We start from the raw sequence: 25,200 nt of genomic DNA on the forward strand, positions 1-25,200 counted from the left end.
CATGACTTTTTGCCTGCAGCTCTATCTAGACAGTATCTGCTTTCCCAGTAGTTGGAGCTGGTCCATGTGTCCCTTTTCTCTGTTTGTTGCCTGCCGGTTCAGGATGGTTCAGAGATATAAGTGCAAGGGTATGTGTTGTATTTGGTGGTAAGCATGTGTGAGCTTTATGCACCAGGGAAGTATTTGTAGCCTGAAAATGTCTGGGTATGAGTGGGTACAGAGGGAGTGCTTTTCCAGTTTTGTGAACCATATATAGTTTTAAGTGTCGTATTATGCAAGAACCTGTCATCACTTTTTGTGTCATAGGCTCTCCAGCAATGTTTTCCATGTGCAATACTGATGCTCCCACATGCCTTTTCCCCCTTGTTTCACAGAAAACTGCATTCATTCTGCTTTGCCTTCTTCAGCTGTCAACGCCCTGACACTGATTCAGCTCTTCATCTTTCATATCCCGGGACAGAGAATAAACAATACGTAGCCAGCTTCAGTGCAAGCATTGAAAAACTGGAAAATGAGGACTTTCTGAAAAATAAAACCTTCGTGAACTGGTTGATCTAGCTACTTGATTTTGAAACTTTTTTGTTTTCTTTTGTTCAACACCCTCATGCAGGGGAGGAAAAAAAAACAACAAAAACGAAAGGAAAGCCATTAATGCTCTGTTTGGTAGTTTATTCTGATATGTATTTTATTGTGACTTTTTCTAATGTGCCATACGTTGCCTGATACACTGGAGTTTAAGCCTTCATAGCAACTGACTTCTTTTGTGCTTCTCAGTTCTCCAGTCTGGGTTCTGAAAGAGGCAACAACAGAAGAGTTCCCTCCTCTGGGAAGAGGTCTCCCAGGGCAGTTCCCGGCCGAGCAGTGCCATCTGCCGAAAGTGGAAAGCACAGCCCGGGAGCTGCGGGTCTGGAAGCGCTGCTCCTCCAGCGCTGCTAAATGCTCTTTGTTTTGAGTTTACTTGAGGTTTGGGATTCGAACTCTTCTGGTGCAGTTCCTAAGAACAGCAGTACTGCTGAGACAAGAAGTTTCTTTCTGTTGCTGGTAGTGAAATCTGCTCTCAAAGAGCCTCTAGGCTGTTGGGAAACTGTCACCTGCTCTGTTCTTTGTCTCATACTGACAAAGCAGCCTTGTTTTAGTTGAGATGTATAATTTGCTCTTTCCAATCAAGTGTGCTTAAATATTGAATTCAGAAAATGGAGTCTTTCTGCTTCGTTAAAGGATTAATAAGGCACTGAGCTCTGAATGGACTGGTGGGAAAAACACCCTCAGGATTCACTGAGGAGAAGGAAATAAAACAGCAACTTTCCAGTAAGACAAGGCATCAGATGAGCTGTGCACTCCAAACTCTCTGGAGCATGTTGGGTGATTTTGTTCTCTACAGTATAATTTTCATATTGTATTCTCAAGTCACAAAAGCTGTAAGTGTTTCTGTGTGGCCAGCAAAGCTAACCTTTCAATTTATGGTATGATGCTCCTTTATCTTTGACGGGAAAAAAAAAAAAAAAAGGCTGCAGGGAACTTGATGTTTGCTTTTTAATGAGTCGGTTGTCACAAAGTAGAGAGAGACCTTGGGAATGCCTCTGTGTGCATTGCACTGGGCAGAGGGGAGCTAGAAGCCAGGGCTGGGCTTTTCCTTCCCTCTTTGACCCCCTCCGTGCGTGAATTCTCCCCTCAGTCCAAATTTCTGCCCTATAAGTCTTTATCATCCTGTTTCACTTCACTGATGTGAGAAAGCAGCATCAAGGGAGGATCAGGCTGGGTGTTAGGAAAAGATTCTTGACCAGAGGGTGGTCGGCCACAGGAGTGGGCTCCCCAGGGCAGTGTTCATGGCCCCAGGCTGTCGGAGATCAAGGAGCGTTTGGACAAGGCTATCCGCGCTCGGGACATCTCTTGGCTGTCGCTGTCCCCCTGAGGCCCGACTCCTCCAGCCGCTGTCCCCGTAGGAGCCGCCCGGCAGCGAGGCGGTGTGGGGGCGCTGTCTGTGGTGCTGAAGCGGTGCGCGGATTCGACTTGCTCCCCATCCGCAGCCCCCTAAAGACCAACCAACATTAAAAGGCGGCAGAGTTATTATTATTGTTTTACATTCTGCGGCTTAAATATATCTAGAGAGAGGCCACTGAAATAGTAGTAGAAGCACAGATGCATAACACAAGCAGAACTATAATGTGACTGGGTGGACATGTTTCATGGAGGCGAGGGTGGCTGGGGCTTTGCATGAGAAACACTCAGGCAAGTTAGTGAGGGTTAAACTGGTATGATTAGGGTGACAAGGAATTAAGCAAGAGACCATGGATTGCATACTGTCTCTCTTTATGACTTGCAAATTAGAATGGAAATTAAAAAGCTGGAAGACAGAGATCCCCACGCCTCGCAGACACGGGCAACTGAGCAAAAGATTATCTGCAACTGTCTCTCATTAAATGGTGTCAGGCTTCCTTCCCCTGACCTTCACAGGTTGTTTACAGAAAGAGTTCTGATCTCCTCTTGGAGAGCGAGGTCACAGGGAGGCAGGGGCCTGAGCCAGAGCTGGGCCTGAGATCAGCTCCAAGCCTCCAGGCTCAGGCAGGCTCAGCAGAGCCCCTGCATCAGGTTGTTTTACCCAGCACAGCCCAACAGGCAAGTTGTGACTCAGGGCTTGCTGAAGTCCCTGCTTTGCTGCAGGCTCATGGAATCTGCTCTGTGCCTGAACTGCCTCAAGTACAGATGGGAGGCAGTCTTGCAGGGACAGGGAGCCCTCTGATAAAAACTGGAAACTAGAAAGTATCCTGGAGGCCAGACTGGGCCCCTCCGGGACTGTGGGAGTGGAAAGGAAGTGGCAGTGAGCAGGGGGAAGAGCCTGAGCATCACAGGGAAATATCTGTGTGCAGAGGGAGAGGAAAGCAGGACTGAGTTGGCAAGCCCCTCTCCTCCTGGAGACAGAGTGGAAATCTGCCTCAGGAGTGAATTTGTCCTCTCTTCTCCCGTTTTCTGTCCTTTCCAGGCCCATCTGGTGCCCGTATGTCCCACCCTGTCCTGTGGAGCCCTCAAGGAGTGGTTGGGGGCAGCTGGGAAGGATTCTTTGGGAGCCCCCCAGAACACCAGGGGTGTCCACCCCCATGTCCCCAGGGTGGCAGCAGCCACATCAGCATCTGAACACGTACAAGGGTTGAGTGGGATGTGTTGGCTTTTCATGTTAGTTTCACAGATACGATCATTATTTTCTCCTCAGGCTGTGAGGGCTGAAGTTTCCCTTTATGGTCTTTACTGCCTACCCCACAAATCAATCCCACCTAGCAGACCCGATGAAAATAAAGGTGAGGCCAAGCAAACAGCAAACAAACAAAAGCCCTCCACGCAGCCCTGGGCGGGCAGTGCCTGGTGAACGCCTCGAAACCTGCAGCGCCCTGCAGGGAACCTGCCCGGGGCAGCGGGGCTGATCCCAGGGCATCAGGGTGGGCTCTGTAGGGTTTCCTCAGTGCAGCCTCTAAATCAGGCAGTGCCTGCTATTGTTGTCTTTTAAGTCCCACTAATTTATCGTGTTTTCCAAATGATGTTTTCTTTGGCTGTTCATGAGCTCTCTGGTGTTGCAGCACATAGGGCTATTCCTGCTCTGCTTTCCTTTCTCTGCCGCCCCCCCTTTCCCTCACATTGATGTTCGTTTGCATATTACACAAACAAGATCAAAAGCGGCTTTCCCACCTCCGCCCACCCCATGCTGCATTTGTTTGGGGCTGAGTGGGGCTGGGCCGGGTGCTGCTACCCAGCGAAACCTGGGGGGAAGCCAAGTCCGTGAACCTGAAAGTGAGCCCTATTACCACGTTATTTAAAGGTCTAATCGTGTCAGGTATCATACCGAAGAAAAATGTTAGGTCTGACAAAATGCTTATATTTTCCTGTGGTATTAATGAGAAGCTTGCCCTGGGCTATTTCCCCATCTCAGAGGGCAGCAGATGCAAAAAGTCCTTGGGGAGCAGATCTTTGAAATTTCATCAGCATTCATGGGTGACCTCGCCTTTTCAAGCACAATGATAGACATGATAAATCATCTTTACAACGAATTCTAATTATCCTCTATATGGCTGGGTTGCCTCTTGAAAAGCAGAATTCTAGCACTTTTCCTCATTGCTTCTAGGTTTCCGGGAGGGCATCAGAAGTCTCGTGCTGTCCTTCCCTGCCGCGGCACGCATTGCGTGACATTAGCCCTAAACCCATGAGTGTGCAGGAGTCAAACTACTCTATTAAGTTACACGCTTGCCTGTATCGAACTAAATTTAATTCCTTTCCTCTCTTACCCAATGAAATTATGTGGCATGGTGTAAGATAGGATTAGAAGTATATCATTATAGCAATTAATACTATAATGCCTCCATGATTAGTGTGCTACATTGAATTTCATGGATTTTTGCTCACTGTTGCCTAGATTTCCCTTGGGTCCTCTAGCCCAAACCATTGTATTCTTAGTAAATTAAATGTGAAATCACAGCAATATACTTAATAAATCCACTATCACCTGTATGGTACCTTAATGAACGAGTCCTGTGCAACCTGTGCGGCAGCACCATGCAGCCTGGGATGCTCACATTGGGATGAGCAGGGTTTTTCCACCACTGGGATTCAACTGCCTGCTCTAGCCCCACTCTTCTGCTCAGCATCTCCCTGGCTGGCCCAGGGCAGTGGGACTGTGGGACCCCAGCACTGCCTGTCCCAGTGCAGGTGTAGTGGGAGGATTTGAGATTTTGGCTCACAAAGAGAATGCCTCACCCCATGGTGATTTATCTGGGGGGATGGGGATGCACTGCAATGCAGTGTCCCCCACCCTGCCTGGAGGTGGGAATGGGGTCCCTGGCTCTTCTTGGCTCCCCCAACTCAGGGGCTTCATGCCTTCCCTGCCTACTTTGGGGAGGGGTCTCTAAAGAGGAGCCCGTTTGAAGTGGCCCTGATGGAAATAGGTCATTTTAGAGGTAGGGTAATGGCTGTCTGGTTATCTTCAGCCAGGGCTCTGTGTCAGGGAGATAAGGTATTTATTAAGAGACCTGTTTTAATGCTTGGAGATCGCTTTCAGAGGGCCAAGAAAAATGGACTTTATCTAGTCCATTATTATGTACTGTCACCCTGCTGATGTTTTACTTTAGCTGCCTTGAATAAAAGCTAATAACTTTTGCTTCAGCTGGCAGGACACCTGAAGGCAGCAGGCTGAGGTAATTTTCCCCTTTTTAGGGGTAACTGAAGAGAGACACCCCCACATTAGGGGTGAGTTTGAGCTGCACACGGACTATTGGTGCCTGATGCTCAGTGCCTGTCTAAGACCCAAACCTTCCTGGGGTCATTGCACAGAGTTGGGGAGTAGGGTCAGGGCAGGGTGGGAAAGGCAGAGCTCATGGGCAAGAGGGCAAGGGGCACAGAAGATCCCAGTTCCTCCTGGGGCCCGTCCGGCATGGGGTGAATGTTTAAACTCACCATGGGCTATAGATGTGGGCAATGGGGGCAGATGCCTCCAAAGCAAGCAGTGAGCCTTAGTTTTATCTGTTCTTGGAAGTTTCCCAGCCTCTTTCCACAATGAACAGTAAATGGCATGTGTTGCTTTGGGTTCTGGTGATAGGTCCATTTATACCTTGCGTGCGGTGCTTTATCTGGACAGTTGATGTCCATTATGCTTGAATTGTTTTTCCTTCTACCTTCCACTTCCCAGCACCTTGGTGATGTGACACCTTTCAGGTTTGGTACGTGTCAGGGGTGGGGACATATCCCACCTGCATGGGGCAGAATAGTGGAGCTGAGGGGTGGGAGGAGACTTCGCTCAGCAAGGCAGGAAGCAGGGATAGGGCTGGTCTGTGGCAGGAGGCTGCACAAGGTGGGACAGTGTCCCTGTGTCCCTGCAGAACTTATCCCAGGTGGGTTCAGGGCCCAGCTGATGTCCTGACACTAGTCTGAAGTGTCTATATCAGAAAGGGAGGCAGTAAGGAAGCTGGAGACATCTGTACCCCTTTGCCATAAGCATCTCACTTCACTGCCTCTCTCTCCCTTCCCTCCACCCCAGGACCCTCCTGTGCCTGCCTGGGACACCTGGGTTCCACCTCCACTGCACAAAGCTGCCTACTGAGCCCTCTTCCTTGTCTGATGCGGGGGCTGGAACCCCAGAACAGAGAACGTGGTAAATTTGGAGTGAAAAAAAGACAAGGTGTCCTTTTGTAGCCATAGAGACTTCAATTCTTCTCTTCTTATAGGACGAGGGGAAATGTCTTTAAACTAAGAGAGGAGACCAGAAATTCTTTATCAGAGGGTGGTGAGGCCCTGGCACTGCCGCCCAGAGAGCTGTGGGTGCCCCATCCCTGGAGGTGCCCAAGGCCAGGCTGGATGGGGTCCTGGGCAGCCTGAGCTGATGGGGGGCAGCCAGCCCACAGCAGGGGGTTGAAATTCAAACATCCTTAAGGGTCCCTTCCAAACGAAGCCAATCTGTGCATCTACGATCCTCTCCGTGTTCCTCTGTCTCCACCCCGACATTCCGGTCCCAGCCCTGGGCTCGCCCCGAGGCAGTGACAGCGGGAACCGGGCACGGGCCGGCACCAGCCCCCCGGAGACCCGGCTAAACAGACGATTGATCTGACTTTCACTGCCGTCACTATGCAGCGGGATAATGCCTTTGTCAGGACGTGAGTTATTTGTTCAGCGGCAAAGTACACAGAAAGGGATTAACGCGCTGAGCGGAGCGTGCCCCCTCCGGGGGGCGGGTACCCCGCTGGGTCCTGAGCCACCCCCGAGGCAAACGCTCGGCCCCGGGCTGGGACCTGCGTGGGGACCCTGTGCGTAGGGCAGCCGGGGGGTGGGGGGGGGAGAGGGGAAGGAGGTGCGGCCGGGGCTGTGATGCCCCAGTGGCAGCCGTGGGGCCTCGCCCTCCCCCAGGTGAGGAGCTCTCTTATATTTATAGCTTTCTAGAGGGGTGAAAGGCCCAGCCCAGAGCTCCCTCGGGCTTTCCTTCCCCCTCCTCTTCCTCCCTCCCCCCCCCCCCCCCCTTTAATTTTGCTTTATTCCTTTCCTCTTTTTTTTTTCTTATTTCCCCTCTTTTTTCCTTCTTTTTTCTTTATTCTTTTTCTTCACGATCTTTTCTTCTTTTTCTTCCCTTTTCTTTTTTCCCCTTATTTTTGTTTTCCACCGTCTTTTCGTCTTCTTCCCTCCCCCCCCCTTTTTTCCTCCTTTTTTATTTCTCTCTTTTTTTTCTTCCCCCCCCCCCCCCCCCTTTTTTTTTTCGTGCGTGTGCATCTTTCCCCCTCCTAAGCTGCCCTCACTGGCAGCTCTCCCCTCCTTGCCCTTATCCCGGAGGAGGAGGAAGAGGAGGAGAAGGAGGAGGGAGAAAAAGCACACAGACCCGCCACCCTGAGCCCCCCCCCCGCGCGGACGGGGCCGGCAGGCGGCTCTCGGCGCGGGCTCGGGGCCAGCGGGCGCGGGGAACTGATGGCGGCCGGCGGCGGAGCGGCTCGCTGCCCGCCCCGCGCACCCAGCGCGGTGCCGGCGGGCCGCTGAGCGGGGCGCAGCTCCGCGCTCGTCAGGCAAAGGTGCGCCGGGGGGGAGGAGGGTTGTACAGCGGGGGGAGAGCGGCGGGGAGAGGCAGGGAGGTGCCCGGCTGCGCTCCCTCAGCCCGCATCCTCTCGGATGAAGGAGTAACGCACCCGCGTTTGGCTTTTTTTTTTTTTTTTTCTTTTTTAAAGGGTGAGTTGAGGGGTGTTGGCTGTTTTTCTTGTTTCTTTTCTTTCTTTCTTGTTTCTTTTCTTTCTTTCATTCTTTTTTTTTTTTTTTCTCCTTCCCCCTCGCCACCCCCCACTCTTTCTGCATCCAAACACATCGCCTCCTCCCCAGGAGCCGGATATCTCCTACCCTCAAACTATGGCTTTTCCCAAACCTCCGGACGCGTCAACCGCCCCGAGGAGAAGCCCCGGGCTGCTGGAGATCGGCGCTCTGTGTTTGGACTCGGACATCATCTTCGGCTTCACCAGCCACCTCCTGAGGCGCAAAGCCAAGGTGAGGGCACCTCGTCCGGGGCGGGGGGGGGGGCGGGGGTTGGGGCGACGGCAAACTTCCAGCGGAGCGAAGTTGGCGGCTCTGCGGGCTTTCAGCACCACGAACAGTGCGGGCGGCTCCGCGGAGCGGCGCGGAGAAGCGCGGGGGCACCGCCCCCGTCCAACCCGAGAACGTTTCCGATGGAGCGTTCTGCGGGAGGCATTCGGGCACGCGAAATACCCGAAACTTTGTTGCGGCTCTGGGCAGCGGTGCGCGGGTATCGCAGAGCTGTGCCGGGGGCGAACGCGGCCGCCCCAGCCCCCGGGGGGCAGGCACCCAGTGATATTTTTTGGAGGGGGGCTCTTCAGACACGTGGTCGGGAAAGTTTAAGCGGTGAAGAACGTGTCTGATGGGAAAGCGTTGAGGATGTCTTTTGGGGAGGGAGGAATTAATGCGTAGCCCTGCACGTTTCTCCCCCAGCACCCCGTGCCGGGCGCTGCTCCCCGCAGCGCAATGCTCTGCACCGGTCCCACCGCGCGTTGCCGGGGTCGAACCGGGAGCCGAGCTCGGCAGTGCGGTGCCGCGCCGCGGCCGGAAGGTGGCGCCATAGCCACAGCGACGGCGGAGCCGGGGAGGGACTCAGCCCCGCAGAGCGCCCGCCCGTCCCGGCTTTCTCCCCGCGCTCCGCGGGCAGCACCGCGCCGCCGCCGTGGGGCAGCGGGACCGGACTGCGGGAGGGGGGAGGAGTGGGAGACGGCGGCGCCTGTGGCTCTCTCTGGGGGAGAAAAACTTGAAGGAGAGAAAAAAAAAAAAGTGCTAAATACACGAGCCGGAGCGGCAGCCAAGTAGACAATTAGCTGCGAGCGTTAATTTCCCCATCTGTCGGGTCAACAGTCGCGCGTAGCAACATCGCGGTTGCGGAGCCGGCCCGGGGAGGGCGGATACGGTGGAAGTGGGGGGCAACCCCGGCACCTGCAGAGGAGCGACGGGACCTTCCCAGCGCCCCCGAGACCCGTTTGCCCCGATGCCCGCGGGGTGCCCCGATGCGGCAGCCGCACGGCACCCCGTCCCTTTCGCCCCGCTCCTGCGGAACTCGGGGCTGTCAGCGCACAACGCCCCGAGCACAGCGGTTTGGGACTGTCCCGTAGGGCCGCTATGAAAACGGCACCCCCTCACCTTCCAAACCCAGCCCGCCCCGCTTACCCCACCCCACCCCACCCCGCCCGGCCCGGCCCGGCCCCTCCTCCCCTGCCCGGAGAGCACTTTTGCAGCTTTTTTCCGACGTGCTCCGGCTCCTTCTCCGTGCCGCCGTGGGGAGCTCACTCCGCCTCCCTCTCCCGACCCAAACTTCGCTCCGTCCGCAGCATGGGAGGCAGCATCACCTAGCGCCGACCCCCGCCTCTCCCTCTGCCCACCATGGGCTCCTCGCACCGCCGGGCACCGCGCCGCCCGCAGTAGCGGAGCGGGGCCGCGTCCCCCACCCTCCAACATGAGCGCGGTGACCGGGAGGAGGGGGCCGGGGCTCGAAGCCCGGGCTGAGGGGGTGAGTCGTGGGAGCGCTGCTGCCCGCGCGTGGGTTTTTTTTTTTTTTTTTTTTTCCCTGGTCTGATAACTTTATTTATTTATTTCATTTTTGCCGCGCATTTATTTATTTATTTTCCCCCCCGCGGGGCGGGTGGCTGAGGTGGGTGGGAGTGGTGCCGAGCTTTCCGCGATGCTCGGCGCTGAGGCTCTCTTTGCTCTCTCCGCAGGTGGCGGAGGGGAGCGCGGGGCGGGAGCTCTCCCCTCGGAAAAAACCCCCGTCCGCCGCCTCCTCCGCCGCCCCCGAGGAGGAGCGCTGCGCCCGCCGCCCGCCGCCCGAAGGAGCGGGGTCCGCCGCCGTCGGGAGCGAAGCGCGGCCGCTGGAGCGGGCGGCGGCCGGTGGCTGGTGCCGGAGCTGCCAGGCGCAGCTGGCCGAGCTGAGGAGGCAGGCGGCCAGGTTGGCTGCAGGAGGCTGCCCGCCCAACGCCCCGCCGGTAAGTGGGGGCTGCCGGCTCCGGGAGGGGAGAGAAGGGAGGGGTCAGGCTCGGCCCCGGGGCGTGCAGGTGTGCGCCCCGCGGATATGGCACCCCGGGCGCTTTGCGAAGCGGGAGGGTGCTGCGAAAGTTTCAGGGTTTGCAGGCGTTGGTTTATCGGAAAGGAAAGTGCCGCTGCGTGCTCTCTGCGCGGGTACCGCCGTCGGCTGCCGGGATAAAGAAACTGAAATAAGAAGTGACTTTGACGGGGGCAGCGGGGCGGCTCAGCGAGGGCTGCCTGGGCACGGGGAGCGGTGGGACCGGGCTTTCTCCGCACTGCCCCGTTTGTGGGAGCGCACCGAAGCTACCGGGGGGTTCAGCTCGGCTCCTCCTCCCGAGGGGGACTTGAAACGCGGCTGACACCCCACCGTGCCCCCCATATACATCCACCCGCGGTGGTGGCCGGGAGGAAGCCGGAGCGGAGCTTTGGGGGGCTCTCTCTGCCTGGTGCTCCTCGGGTTTCCCTCAGGTTCCTGAGGTCCCGGAGTCACTCGGGGTGGTTTCCCTTGAGTTTGCACCTCTCGGTGACTCTGGTAGTGAGTGGATAAAGTGCACGAGCGCTCCAGAGGTGCCCAGATGTGCACTGCTCTTCCTTCTGTGTTTCTGTCTATCAGAGATCTTTATCGTTGCTTCTGGTCTCTCTTCCTTAAGTAACTGTGTGAAACAAAGCTTGATACAGGTGGAAAAACCTTCACGCTGAGCCTTGAGACCTGGGGAGACCCTTGGAGTTCAGTGATGGGGCAAAACGCAGTAGAAGACCCCGAGGTTCTGTTTCAGGGCACCAAAAACCCGTGTTGGGTTTTTGATAACGTTTGGCAGAGAGGTATTGTTTTCTAAACAATGCTTATCTGGATGGCTGCAAGAATGGGGGGGGGGAGGGGAGGGGGAGGGTCTGAAGAGGAAGCCAAACCCTATTGACCTTCATTTTCATTCAAAGAGTTCCTGTATGATCTACAGCATTCCCATTGAATCTAAATATAGTTTTGTTTGGAAGTGCATTGTGGAGCAGTGTCAGCGAGGTTTGCGTTCTCAGGCCTGGCCCAAAACCCTCTGAAATCAACAGGAGTCCCTGTGCTGACCAACTGGATCAATATGAGCTCCTCTTCTGCGGTGTAAAGGTCTCGGATCAGCATCTTCAGACCTTTTGTTTTATGGGATGGCTTAATTCCTATTGTGAGATGCATGCGATAGGGCTGGAGAAGGGTGCACGCAACCCAATTCCCATCACTGCGGTGGGACCCATCCCTGATGGGATGAGCGGGGTGGGGAAGGAGCTGGCCAGGTGTGTGGGGAGCAAAGGGCTGTGTCTGTGTGGTCCTTTCCCTCCGGTCCTTCATAAGCACTCGATGACGGGTGAATGAATGAGTGAATCCCGCTTTTCTGCAGCGTGCCTAAGAAAGTAATAACAGAGTCATTATCACAGTGCTGGAACCTTGACAGGCTTAGTCACGGAGTCACGGGTACGTGGGGGTTACTGGGCGAGCAGCATACTGATACTTGGGGTCTTTTAAAACTAAGTTTTCCAGCATGCACGAGACCTTCAGCCTTAACCGAAAGCTCAGAGACCCCTCACCCAGGCATTGAGCTGCTCCTAGGCTAGGAAGATGGAGCAAGCAACCCCGCTCACTGCCTTCTGCCCGGCAGATAGCGGGAGATACCCAGCAGAGCTTGGGGTGCTCAGCTGCAGCACATTGGCCATGCAGTGGGAATCTGATGCAATAAGCTGGCAGGCTGAGCACGCTGTAATGCTTGTGCCAGAAAGGCAGCATGCGTTCCCCCCCCCCCCCCCCCCTTCTTTCTTTCTTTCGTTCTTAATTACATAACAAGACAACTGAAAACGCAGCTCCTCTCCCTGAGTTTCGTGCCTATACAGTAAAGGGCCAAAGAGTTTCTCCTAATGCACTGTCAGAGGAAGCAGCTCCCGGGGGAGCGAATGCAGGAGGCTCTGCTGCTGGGAGCACGCTGCTCTCACAGCCCTGTCCTTTGCTGCCTCAGTGAAGGGATCTTTCAGCACAGGTTGAGAAAGATTTCCACACCTGGTTTAAAGCCCTTTGGAAAGGTGGGTGGGAGCCCTGGGAGATGAAAGAAGGGCCAGTTTCCTGCTGTTGATATCTGTGCTGATGAAAGGGAGCAGTTGTATTCTTCTGCGTGGGGCAGCTGACAGGGGATTGAATTCACATTAGAATAAAAAACCAAGGCACTGTTTGCAGTCTGCGGGGATAACAGATCTAATTGCTTGGGAGGGCGGTGATTCATCGTTTGTGTGTTGCTGTCCTTCCAATTAGACTTATTTAAAATATATAAATAATGCAAAGTTTCGGTGCTCAGATGATGTGCATTGATTACAGAATGCTGTTCGCTGTTTGGGGCTTTTTCAAGTTCTCCAAATCTCTGTTGACAAATGATATAGAGATAGACCTCTCTGCTTACGTTAAAACTCCTTTGCAGTTCTCCTAAACAGCCGATTTATTGCACCCCACGCTGCCGATTCCCTTCTTTTTTTGCTGCTGCTGTCTTTACGGTTTGCTGCCACAGTGAGGCCGTGAGCAAAGCAGAATCAGCAAGGATGAGGAGGGTGGGGAAAATAAAAGCCAAGTTCAATCTGGAAGTACCACAGATTGGCACTGGGGTGTTGCAGCATCAGTTGCTGGGTCGTGCACTGAACAAGTGGAGGAGAAAAGAAAGAGGGAGAAAGGAAAAGGTGCCTCATTTTATCCTGAAGTAAAAGTTTTGCATGTGCCTCGCAGGCTGTGTCCGTGGGGAGCTGTAATGGGCTCCCGGGGCTCCGGGTGTGCCTGGAAGCTGCTGCTGTTGGCAGCCTGGGGAGGTGGTTTGGTGGTCGCTGCCTGGCTGGCAAGGAGCCCCGAAAGCCACCCCGACAATTACCGCTAATTGGCATCGTTGTTGGCAGTTTCACAAGAGAGGCTGAGGACTGAATGGAGCTGCGGATTAAATTAGTAATAATAATACTTAGCACTAAAATCATCTTCCCAGTCCTTCATCAAGTGCTAATTAATTAATTTGCACGGCGCCCCTGCTCAGTAAACCCGAACGAGCTGTCGTGTCCAGAGAGGTGTGTGTGGGAACGAGGTGAGCCCCCCAGGGAAGGGACAGGCAGGGATGGTGTGAGGTGCACACTGAGCTGAGGAAGAACCATACCCAGTTCTACTGAAATAGGAGTTTGTCATCGGGACCAAGAGGAGGCCAAGACAAGAGGAAGTTTTCTTTGGAAGCAGTTAGCTGAGCACTGTGTCCCTCCCAGCCCAAGGATGACACTGTTTCATCTGTCCCCAGCCCATGCAGTTCGTGCTGTGCAGTGCGGGCACTATGGGATGGGAAGACATGAGCTCTGCGTTACTGTGAGTTCAGCTGAGTTCTCACTGTCCTACTTTCTGGGAGCTGCTGTTTTTCCCTGTTGGGATCCCTGTTGCATTACCTGCACTGCGTGCTATATGGAGCGCACCACTGAAATGCTCCAGGAGTGTTTGGGAGATGAAGGAGCAGTGTGTGCCCTTGGGATGGAGAGTACTTTTCCTGATACATAGAGCCCTGTGTTCCCTGTACTCCCAGCTGACCCGGTATGCCATGGCTGGATACAAAGAGGTGTTTCACCAGTCCTGCTCTGGAGTGCTGGTGACCAGGACAGCTCATGCCCTTGGCTGCTAATGAACTGTGAATCATTTGATTCTGGCTCACCATGCCCTCAGCATTCTCTGTGTTCATAGAATAATTCGTAGAATCGTTTGAGTTGCAGAAGACCCTTAAAGGCCATCCAGTCCAACTCCCTGCAGTTAGCAGGGACATCCACGGCTCCATCAGGTGCTCAGAGCCCCATCCAGACTGACCTTGGCTGTCTCGAGGGATGGGGCACCCACCACCTCTCTGGGCAACCTGTGCCAGTGCCTCACCACCCTTATTGTAAAAAATTTCTTCCTTACACCCAGTCTAAATCCCCTCCTCTTGGTTTTTATCCATTTCCCCTTGTCCTGTCACAACAGACCATGCTGAAGAGTCCATCTCCTTAAAGCCCCCCTTTAGGTACTGAAACACTCTCAGCCCTCCCCAGAGCCTTCTCCAGGGTGAACAGCCTCAGCTCTCCTAGCTTGTTCTTGGAGGAGAGGTGTTCCATCCCATGGTGTTTGTATTACTTGGGTTGAGCTGGAGGAACCTGCTCTCTTGAGGAAGGGGAGTCCCAGGAGGCTTCAGGCATGCTGCCGGGCTGCCTCCCACCACACCTGCTGCTTCCCACATCCATGGGAACACCTGTGTGATGCTGATGGCATCACTCAAACAGGAAACAAAGAACAAAGTTTTGGGAACAGCACGCACTTCCCTGTGGGTTTCTCATGCTAAATAACCCCGTGTATTTCCACCAGCAGCAGAGCTCAGGAAGGATGGTTTGGTTGGATGAGTGCATCAGTCACCTCCTTGGCTCTCTTTGTGCCTCTGTACTGATCCCAGGTGTTTCTTTGTGTTGTCTGGAAGTTGTGGGCACTTGCTTTGAGTCTCCCACCTCTATTTCAGATCATTTGACAGGTTCCAAAGCTGTAGGGGAAGGCTGAAAGACCTGAGCCTTGGCCAGTCTCGGTGTCCTCCCTAACCAAAGGGCTGTTTTTCTTTCCATAGGAGGCCTTATGTAACCAGGTTGACGTGGATAAGGGATGCTGAGTAGCAGAACTGCGTCTTATACCTCTGCAGAGTAATTGAGTTTTCAGGACTCTTTACAAGCACTGAGCGCACCTTAAAATGTTCTGTATTTAACATTTCAAAAACTACGTAAGTGGAAAAGTAAAGTCTCAGTTAATAAATATGAAAGTACAGGGCATTTTTTGAGATGCACTTTTAATATTTAGTTTTGCAAGAGAGGCTCTTGCAGGGACTTGGCTGCAGAGTGCTTGGGGCTACGAGCTCAGATGCAGATTGCAGGTACTGTGCAGTCTAATAACAGGGTTAGTGACAGCACCATGTCAGATTAGTTGACACGAGCCATTTGCTTGTTTCAGTCTGTGCAGCAGACCCCATGCTATACTATAGGCTGCGGAAACTAACTGTAATGGGTTCGCTTTAGACATTTAGGATTTTCAAGCATGCCCTTTTAAAATACAGGTGAGTAGGATTATCCTGCAGTTGAGATGCCTGAGGCCACAGACCTTCTTGCTGGGGGATCTGCAGAGGGGGAGCAGGGGTTGTGCAATTAGCTGGAGGTGCTGCGGTCTCCAGCTAGCTGGGGGTAATTAGTATTGCTGTGGCTAATGCCTTCAGCACCCTGCCCTATTAGGGGAAAGGGAGGAAACACATAAACCATTTCAAAATCCCAGGGGGTGGAAAAGAGCATCTGCTGCTAACATCTGAGGTTACTTTGAACCTGTTGAAATATGTAGTTGCTGCTTTATTGTTTTTGCCAAGAGTTTCCACCTACGGTGATCCCAGCCTCTGGCTTGTTTGCAGGGAGGTTACAGGAGGCAGCAGTCATCCTCCTCTCCCATGGCCCACAGCAGCTGATAGCGGCTGCTCCTCTGGGCCTGGCAGTGCCAGGGAATGGCTGGAGCCAATGGGGGATTTGGCTTTCTCAACAGCAGAATTGTCTGCTAAGTGTACGTCGCTGCTTAGGTTTCCTTCTGCAGGTACCTCACAGCTGAGCCTCCCTCCCTAGAGGTGATGAAGAGCTGTCTGGATGTGGTCCGGGGCAACCTCCTCTAGGTGTTCGTCCTTGAACAGGGGTTGGACCAGATGGACCCAGAGGTTCCTTCCAAGCTCAACCATTCTGTTGGCTTTCACTTTGTGGGTCCAAATCCTATTTCCCACTGTGAAGATGCTGATTGTAGGGAAGAACCAGCTGGGTTTTCATCTGGCCGATGAACATCTTGTTATGACAAGTGAGTGGAGGCTTTGCTCCACTCTGTGTAGAGGAGGAAAATCGATATGAAATTGCATGTTTGTCCTGTGGAAGACTTTTCTCTGATGATGCTGTTACCTTTGTCAAAGTTGGATCATTTTCATGAAATACATCTGTTTGGATGTTATTCACAGCAAGCGTGGCAGGCTGCTCTAAAATTGAGAGTATCCTATCTTCTTTTTATGTATATATTTATGTATTTACGTACTGGAAATCTATGAAATTTGATTTGTCTGAATTCGCCTCTGACCTCAGACCTGCAGCACTGGATTAACTGTTCTGTACTTACATTTCTAGTATATCCACTAATGGAAAGCACCTTCAAGAAGGCGTGAGTTCTGTCTGTGCTACTGGCCATGCACTGGATCAGGAACAGGCTGGCTTCTTTTACAAGTGTCTGCTAGCTCTGTGTAGTGTTTTAAATGGGTACCTGATGGGAGGTAACTTGGACCTTACTTTTATGGGAATCGAGTCTGCTGCTGCTGCCTTTGCCATTGAAGGAATTGTTCAGTCGCTGGGTAGGGATGCAAGTCATGAATTTAACTCCTAGACCTGTCGCTGCCTTTATGTGTGAATTTGGACAAGCTGCTTAATATCCATGTGCTTAACCTCTCCTTTGCCCAGCAGAGATAAATTTCTTCCATCTTTTGTCCATTTTTGGTAATTGTGGTGAGGACTCTGTCTGTTGGCTGGTATGGCACTGAGCATCGTCACCTGCTGTTCTCAGCCAGGCTGACTGCTCCCATAATAACGTAACAAGGAGAAATATATACTAACACAGGAACACAGAAACCAGTGCATTCTGAGGACCAACTGTGAACCTCTCCCAGGGGGATTTGAGGCAGGGGTCTGTGCAGCAGCAAAAGCAGCAAACAAAGCCGGAGACTTCAGATAATCTGTGAAGAAAATTGCCAGTTCTCCTGGAAAGGAGTGGTGAGGCTGTGGAAAGTGCTGCGGAGGATGTCCGGGCAAAGTGGAGCCTGCTTAAGCATCAGGTATCAGATCAGCTCAGGGAGTGTGGATTAAAGCAGTACCCATGGCATCTAAAAGGGGCTTATCTTCAGGCTGTGCTGCGATCCCTGTGATGAAACCAGAAAGCTGCCTTGAGGAAATGGGGTGTGTCCCTGCAGTAAGTCAGAGGCTCTCCAGTGGCTTTGGTCCCCCCTTCCTCTGTTGTAGTTTGTGCCAAAGTGTGTTACTTATTAGCTTTCATTTGAAATGTTTTGGTTTGAAATGGAGGAAAAAAAGATAAGTTTGTACAGAAATCCAAGAGCGAGGCTTCAAATGGTTATCCCAAGCCAAGGGTGGGGCTAATGTTTCTTTGCAGAAGCAATGTATTCTGTAGGATAAGTTTAAGTGAATGCAAGCTTCTGCTGTATAGTTCTTTGCACTGACCGCTTTGCTTTGAAGCTGCGTGAACTTTGAGGGCGTAACTGGCAGATGTTCATTTTCATGCCGGAGAAAGAATGTTTAGCTGGTATAAATAAACCCACCTATTTTAGGCAGCGTAATGCCATTGTTGCAAGTTTGTTTCATCACTACCAGTCTGACTGTTGGATGCATCACTCAAATGTAGGGTGAATCAGCGGAATCTCAGCACTTGATCACAAAAAAAAAAAAAAAAAAGGCTTAGGTGCACACAATTATCCTTCTTTCTGAGTCAGGCCTTAAAAATCAGTCTTTGATCAGCATTCCTGGAATTTGGCAGACTGCTCTCAGCTTCTTCTGGGGTTGGGCCAGCGTTACCATATGTCAATACCTGCACAGCACTGATTGAAATGCTGGGCAGCTGTGGGAAAATGATCAATTTTCATTTAGCTCTTAGCAAATCTTCCCTGGCTATTGCTGAGGGATTTTGCACTGCTGGGTGAATAGGATGGGAAGTGTTCTGTACGGCTCTGAAATGTGATACTTCTGGCTAGGCTTGGCATTGACTGGCTTTCAGCACTAACAGCTACGGTGAAGTATTAGTCCTAGTTCTCACAGCTTTCAGAAGATTATGTTTAAATGCGTTTCCTGCTTTACCACAACACGCAACTTGTTACAGCGTGGTTTGTGTTGCTGTCAGTGTGTGTAGATTGATCAGCGCTGATTACACTGCAAATGGGCAGTGTTTGGCTTTGTGCTTTAAGTCATCTGGGAAGTTAGATGTACTCAGTCTGCATTGTACTCTCTTTATTGCCTTGTGTTGTTCTTACCGTATTGTTTGTGGTAGCATGTATTTATTCCTTCTAGCACTGCTGCCATTCTCAGAGTACAGCAGTTTCCTACAGCTTGTGTGCAGTTTTATCAAATAAAAGTTTTTTTCATGGTTTGCCTGCTGCTTTTTCAGTCTTGACTGCTGAGCAGTTCAGAGGTGGTGGCTGTGCCCATGGTCCATCATGTGATGCTGCTTGGTGTTTGGAGGAGGTCAGCTTGCAGGGGTGGCTGAGGTGAGCAGCGCCATGCTGGCCTAGTGGTACATATCCCATTCTCATCCCATAGCAGTCACTGGCAGCTGCTGTCACCTGCAGGCTGCACGCTGGCTCCTGGAACTCTGGGATCATGGAATAGTTGGGTTGGAAGGGACCTTAAAGCCCACCCATTTCCAGCCCCCTGCTGTGGACTGGCTGCCCCCTACCAGCTCAGGCTGCCTAGGGCCCCATCCAGCCTGGCCTTGGGCACCTCCAGGGATGGGGCACCCACAGCTCTTTGGGCAGCAGTGCCAGGGCCTCACTGCCCTCTGAGTGAAGAGTTTCCTCCTAAGATATAATCTAAATCTCTCTCCTTTAGTTTAAAGCCCTTAACGCCTTGTCCTATTACTATCAAACCATGTAAGAAATTGGTCTCTGTCTTGTTTATAAGCTCCCTTTAAACACTGAAAGGCCACAAAAGGATGTGGCAGTCTTAACAGCTGTCTGGAATATGAAAACATACAAGTTGCTCGTATGATCAGGAAATCTGGCCATCCTTGTTTCAATTCCTTTACTGCTTTTTGGTCAACTGTAGAAGGGCTGGGCTCTCCTGCTTAGAGCATTCAGCTCTTCCCTCAGTGGCATTTGGGTTCTCTTTGAGTGCCTCTGGATGAAACATGCTGGTGTTACAACAGACCCTCTCTATAGTACCAAACAGTCTGGAGTGTGTGGCGTTAAAGCAACTGCTTGTGTCTACTGCCCAGCTGCAGCCAGGCTACAGCAAACAATGGCACGCTTCCCAGGAGGAAGAGTGGCTAAGAGCCAAACCTTATAAATGTGCTCTGTCTGTGGAGTCCTTGGTAGATGCTAGTGTGGAAGTGGCTCCAGAAGCCAAGACTGCTGAGAGGTCTGGGCAACCCGGCACTGGCCCAGACTGGGCACGTCCCCTCATGGCCTGTTTTGTGAAAGTAAATGATTTTCAGCTGCAATAAATAGTCAGCAAAAGTTGGATGGATTTGGCCTGCGTTCAGCAGATAACGCTTTACCAGTGATGCCAGAGCTCCTGGCATCCAAATGATTGAAACAGTGGTAGGGAAATAGTTGAGTAAGCTAATCCCTGGCATCCAGGGTGAGGGGGATGTTGATTTCCATGTTCAGTGTTCTTAGAATAAATGTGAAGAGAATGCCAACTTCTTCCAGTGCTGTGCTCTTGTTGTGTTGTTAGAGCAGCAGAACTGTGTTGGTGTTTTGGCCTGGATTTAGTAAAATTGAATGGACTGAGGTATTATTTGAGAAGTGTTGGCTGTGTTGTGATAATGGATCAGTTTTCTGCTGAACACACGTGTGTGTTGTTGAGACCTAGCTTTGTGAATCAGAGAGGAAACCAAGCTGAATCTATGTAGACATCACATAATCGCCAGGCTTATGTCCTATTGCTGGGGGCATTGTGATGTTCCCATACCTGCCTGGCCTGGACCATCCAGTCCTTACGAAGCAGTCACCAGTGATGAAAAGCTACAAAATATATAAGAACTGTAGTAGGGATCCGTAATGGCCTTTGAAAGATGAAGTGAGGCAGAGGTGTGTTTGACAGTCACTTCAGGGCAACATCAGTGCTCCTTTCTCCATTAGGTGTGCAGATGGGAGGTCTGGTTTGTCCCAGGTACCGCCTTTGGCAGTTTCTTAGCCTTAATATGGACTACGGGCATTTGCAAAGCTTTTGTAAGCTGTCTTGAAAACCATGCTGTGGGTGAAACATGGGCCAGGATTTGGCCTGTAACTGTTTTGCCTGTAGCTTGTAATTAAATACAAAGTTAAACTCAGAATCCCCAATTAAAGTGTTCATGTGTTAGTGTAGCTTGTATAACTGAATGCAGAAGTGAGCCATTCTGCTGTCTTCTGCTGAAGATTTTGTTGCAAAGAAAAGAGTGTATTTGACGTTCCTCCAACGAGCTCTCACAGGGATAATTTTGTGTGGATGATTGAGAGGCGTGGAAACACTGTAAGATATTGTCCTTTTGTGGGTTTTGTAAAGAGAAGATACAGTTGAAGTAACTTACAATATGCAGAGTCTCAGCAGTCTGCTAAGAGAGCTTCTTTAAGCAATTACCTGGAAGAATAAAATAAAAATCATTTATTATTAATCATTACATATTAAGAAATATTTCTTCTGGTATTGTTAATTTTTTATTTGTAGGCTCCAAAGGAGCGTAGAGTAACCCAAATGTGGTTGGGGAAGAAAAATATGAGTTAATACATTAAAGTTTACGTATTTTTCTTTTGATGGATTTATGGTTTTTAATTACATCTTCATGTCTTACATTGGGATCCCTGAGGGCCTTTTCTGAATTTTATGCTTACCCTCTTGTTGTAACTGTGAGATGCTTTAACCTGCTACCTTGTGCATTCTTACTGCTGCTCGACTGACCTCTGGTGAAGTTACTTTTTATTCCAGTTTAAATTTTCAGACCCACACGAAGAGTAAAAAAATATTTGCATGATTTAGAGTTGCTTGAGCCAGTATGTTGTACTTGTGAATCTCAGGCTATGAATGGGTTTCTCCCCTTTTCTCTGTGGAAGAATGGACTTTGTGCTCATTTGCTGGTTTGTTCAGAAGCAGCAGAACCCTGGCCCCAGCTTATGGACTTCTTTGGCTCTACTGTGGCTGTTTGGCAGTGAAAAGTAGGCACGTCTTTGCTAGCAACCCTTTGAAGAGCTATGGTTAGGTTTAAGGAAGAGCATCTTCAACAACATGTAGTCCTGTATCTGGCAGCCGATCTCTTTACTTCTGTCTTCAGATAAATACAGCAATGGATTCTCATCCCACAACAGTTTGCAGCATGGTTCATTTATTGGAAATGGAATTGGAAGCCTGTGTTAACAGGTGGAAAATGAAACCTATTGGCTCTGTGTGTTTTCTGTCGATTTACACCAGCGAAACAGTGTTGGATCAGTGTGTGTATTTCAAATTCATTTCTCTATGTCCTTTTTGAACAGCACATCCTATTCATTTTTCCCTTCAGTGGGAATATGATTACCTGTGTTGAGGAGCAGGGTGGGACGGTGCCAGGATCTGTTTGGTACGACTCAGGCATAGCTTGTCCAAATCTAACAGCAGTTTATCTACGAGGCAAACAACTCAGACTGATAATATGCAGACTTTCCAAAAGATTTTTGCCTTTGGTCTGGCTCTGAGCATGGATATTCAGCCCAACCTGTGGCATTTGAAAGCAGCTGAAATAGGAGGGTAGCGGTCTTGCCTTTGAGAAAGCAAGGACACCTGAAGAACAGAGTTTATGCTGCACCAGCACTATGGTATCTGAGCCCCTTTTCTCAAGTTTGTAGTGTATGTCCTTATTATTCTGGTCGTGACCTCTCTTAAGTGCATGTAGCCCAAGAGCAAAATAGCTCTGATTTGTACTATAAGATTTGAGTTGGATTGCAGCATCCTACTGCCAAGTCTCTTGATAACATGGAAGATGTATTATATGCGGGGCTGGCTTTTCTGACCCACCCCAGCTCCCTCACTGAACTTTTCATTACTGTGATAGGACTTGACACTTGTAGGATTGGGTGCAATGAAACGTAGACAGGCAAAGAGCTGCAATGCAGAATAACGGTAAACACTTGACCCTGGGAAGAGAACACAAGTGAGAATACAAAAGCATTGTCTGAGATGACACTTTGGCATATTGTTACTTTTCTGTGTTTTATTTTTGTAGTTTACATTTCAGTTCCTCTTGTTAGTCCAAGTTTGGTCTGATTTTCTTCTTGCCACTTGAACAACAGCCCTGTTTGCCAGTGTTGGGCATCTGCTCTCCTTCCAGTATTTGAAAGGGGATCGTAAACAGGAAAGAAATCAACTTTTTACAAGGTTAGATAGTGACAGGACAAGGGGGAATGGTTTTAAGCTTGGAGAGGGAAGGCTTAGATTAGATGTCAGGGGGAAGTTCTTCACACAGGGAGTGGTGAGGTGCTGGAACAGGCTGCCCAGAAAGGTTGTGGATCCCCCATCCCTGGAGGTGTTCAAGACCAGGATGGCTGGAGCCCTGGGCAGCCTGGTCTAGTACCAGATCTGGAGGTTGGTGGCCCTGCCTGTGGCGGTGGATTTGGAACTTGATGATCCTTGGGGTCCCTTCCAACTCAAGCCATTCTGTGATTCCTTTCTAATGGCTGTGGTCCTGCTTCCTGTGGAAGCAGTGAGAGGTCTGGTATGGAAGGTTGTCTCATTAAGCATAAGGGTACAGAAACAGCTTATCCACATCTAAAGGAGTGAGCTGAAAATGTCTCCGATTATTCAACAACAACAAAAGTAGATCTGGTGAGTGAAAAAGCTGCCTCTTTCTATGCTTTGACAAGATCCTTTAAGTCTGCATGAGAGCAAAGAGTTAAGGTAATCCTGATTTTTTACAGAGGAGTTACCCAGGAGTCTTGTAGCTCAGCTGAATACAATGCAGGAGTGTCACCACTGTGAGATTAGAATAAGCTTCATTATCTTCAAAGAATGTTTACTTAATGGCTTGGAAGCACTGTTTGTAGGTAGAGGTAGGAAATATCCTCAGGCAGAGAGGCTCTGATAGCATTGATGTGAGCAGTAGTGTTTCTCCTGCATCCTTGCATCACATGTGCTTCTCCTAGCCTGCCTGACTGCCTGCCTGTGCTCTCAGTGCACCGCTGGTATGGAGGTCTTCAAGAGATTGCCAAGGTAGTTTTGGATGCTCAGTACAGAACCCAAGCATTATCTTTGCAGCTTTTGGATTACTTCTTCCTGCATCCTAGTGTCTCTGGCCCTTTACAGGGCTGCATACAATTGGTCAGACTTTAGCTTCTGGCTTGCTTTTTTGTTTGCTTGTTTGCCTGTAACATTCTTCCAAGTTTCTGTTAATTTTTAGGGGAGGTGTGCTTGCAGAGTGCCTTCTGAAAGCACATCCCTGAGTAGCCACAGGACATTTGTCTGAGGAATGACGGGGCCATGCAGAAGAGAGCTGGGTGTGCTGCTTCTCAGCATGGGGCTATCAGTGGCACGTCCCATGGCGTGATGGATGCGGGATGTGTCACAGTGTGTCACTGGCTCTGCCGGGAACCACATTCTATCAGGGGAAGGAGTCATGGTGATAAACATCCCTTTCCAAAACCCTAATGTGGTAATGAGCTGAGGAATCAATTTCTACAAATGTTTGGGCAATATTACTTGTATTTTTTCTTATAAATGTACATCCAGAAGTTTTCTTTAAAATATCGGTTGGAAATATTTTAACATCTCAGAGCTTTGGATGTTCCAGCTGTCGCTTGTAATCATATGGAAGACAACACATGGTTTAGGTTTCTGGAGGCCACTTGTGCAGGACTTGGATCTTGTCTGTCTTTCCATCTTCTGATGGCAGTGAAGCTACTTCTAATCTCCAGTACAAAAGAAAAGACTGTTTTGTAAAGACTACATTAAATTTAATTTGGAACCCATTGGGATATGTCAACACATCCTACATGCAAATGTTCAGTTCTTCCATTTATCTCATGAGAACTTTACAGTAAAACTGGTCTTTAAAGCAGATTTGTGCCTCCTTGGCTTTATTTTGAAGACAAAGCAGAGATGCAGTGTTCTAGGCAGATATATTTTTGTTCCCAGCTCTTTTGAATGTTCATTTCATGTTAAGTCTTTGTTCAAACCAGTCCTATGTCATTAGTGACTCTGGAGTAAGTAGGTATGCAGAGCTGGAGGAAATCCTGTTTTATATGTTCCTATTCTAGGAGAGCCTCAGAAAGACTAACAATAATGCTGCTTGGTGAGGTAATGGGTAAACATAGTAAGAAATAAAAACGTGCTTACTCCTTGCTGAGGCAGAAAAATAGCTTATAAAGCACAATGTTGTCTTTGATACGTGTAGATAATCTGACCTGCTGCAGTCTGTGGATTAAGACGTGAGCTGCAGCCACCGAAACAGCTTCTTATGAAGAACCCGTCCCTCTGGTTGTAAAGGAGTTGTCAGCAAATGCAAATGAGAATTAAAAAGAAGTGGGAGCCTAGTCATAGCCCAGTGAAGTCCCTTTAAAGGCTTGCCTTCTGCGGTCAGTTGATTTCTGTGGCAGGTGGAGGGCTACGTTGTGCTGCTCAGCACCGTGTGTTCTCATGAGTCCAATGCAGGCCCCCAGTTCCAGTGATGGGTGTGTGATAGGCAACCAGGCTCTGGTGGTGCTCAGGTTTGTAGCTTTTCGTGTTCCTTTCCAGAAGCCGTGGGAAGGGGAAAACGAGGGCATCCCTCAGCTTTTCCTTCCTTTTGCCGAGTGAAGTTTAGTAGGAGGGATGTATTTGTTTTCATGAAGCATTTTCATAGGAGGGCAAATTTCTACATCAGGTTTTCAAGGAAGTCAAAGCTGGATTTAAAGCTTTTGATCTTGGTTGGTATGTAGAAAAACAGGATGAGATTCGGTAGCACTTTTGGGTAACTTATCTTTTTAAATGTTTTATTCTTAAAACATAAAATTGTGTATGTTTTTTTTTTTTTTTTCTCCTTCTTCTTGAGCCAGATTCTGTAGCAGCATGAGTACAGTGAAACATCCTGCCTCCAGCCTACTGGCACTGTCTGTGCTACGGACTTCCCTAGGGGCTAGGGCAAGTCAACTAGCATTACAGTTTTAGATGCACTTACCCATTTAGCATATGCATTTTTCTCAGCATGCGATTATGGGCTGGTGAGTTGCTGTGTGTATGCCAGGTCTCTCCAGCTGGTGCTCCTTATATATGCATCATTTTTTATGTGCATTACTCTGGTGCATACGCTTCAGCTATAGCACTGATTTCTCTGCACCTTTATATATATATTTTTTTTGAATGAGACAGCAGTGATTGCCTTTTCTTTGAGTAAGTAGGCAGAGTCATACTTGTGGC

At 50.2% G+C, this 25,200-nt stretch overlaps 1 protein-coding gene across 1 annotated transcript in view; it reads left to right on the forward strand.

Annotated features, from left to right (window-relative positions):
* Positions 1-7,433: 7,433 nt before the first annotated feature.
* KIF26A (kinesin family member 26A) overlaps positions 7,434-25,200 on the forward strand; it is a 99,988-nt gene continuing 82,221 nt past the window's right edge. The window contains exons 1-3 of the mRNA XM_421394.8: positions 7,434-7,529; positions 7,831-7,992; positions 9,723-9,986. Coding sequence (XP_421394.5) covers positions 7,858-7,992; positions 9,723-9,986 — 399 coding nt within the window. The 5' untranslated portion in view covers positions 7,434-7,529; positions 7,831-7,857. The remainder of the gene's footprint in view (positions 7,530-7,830; positions 7,993-9,722; positions 9,987-25,200) is intronic.

Source organism: Gallus gallus, chromosome 5, assembly GCF_016699485.2.
Source record: "Gallus gallus isolate bGalGal1 chromosome 5, bGalGal1.mat.broiler.GRCg7b, whole genome shotgun sequence".
In the NCBI taxonomy this organism is placed as follows: domain Eukaryota; kingdom Metazoa; phylum Chordata; class Aves; order Galliformes; family Phasianidae; genus Gallus; species Gallus gallus.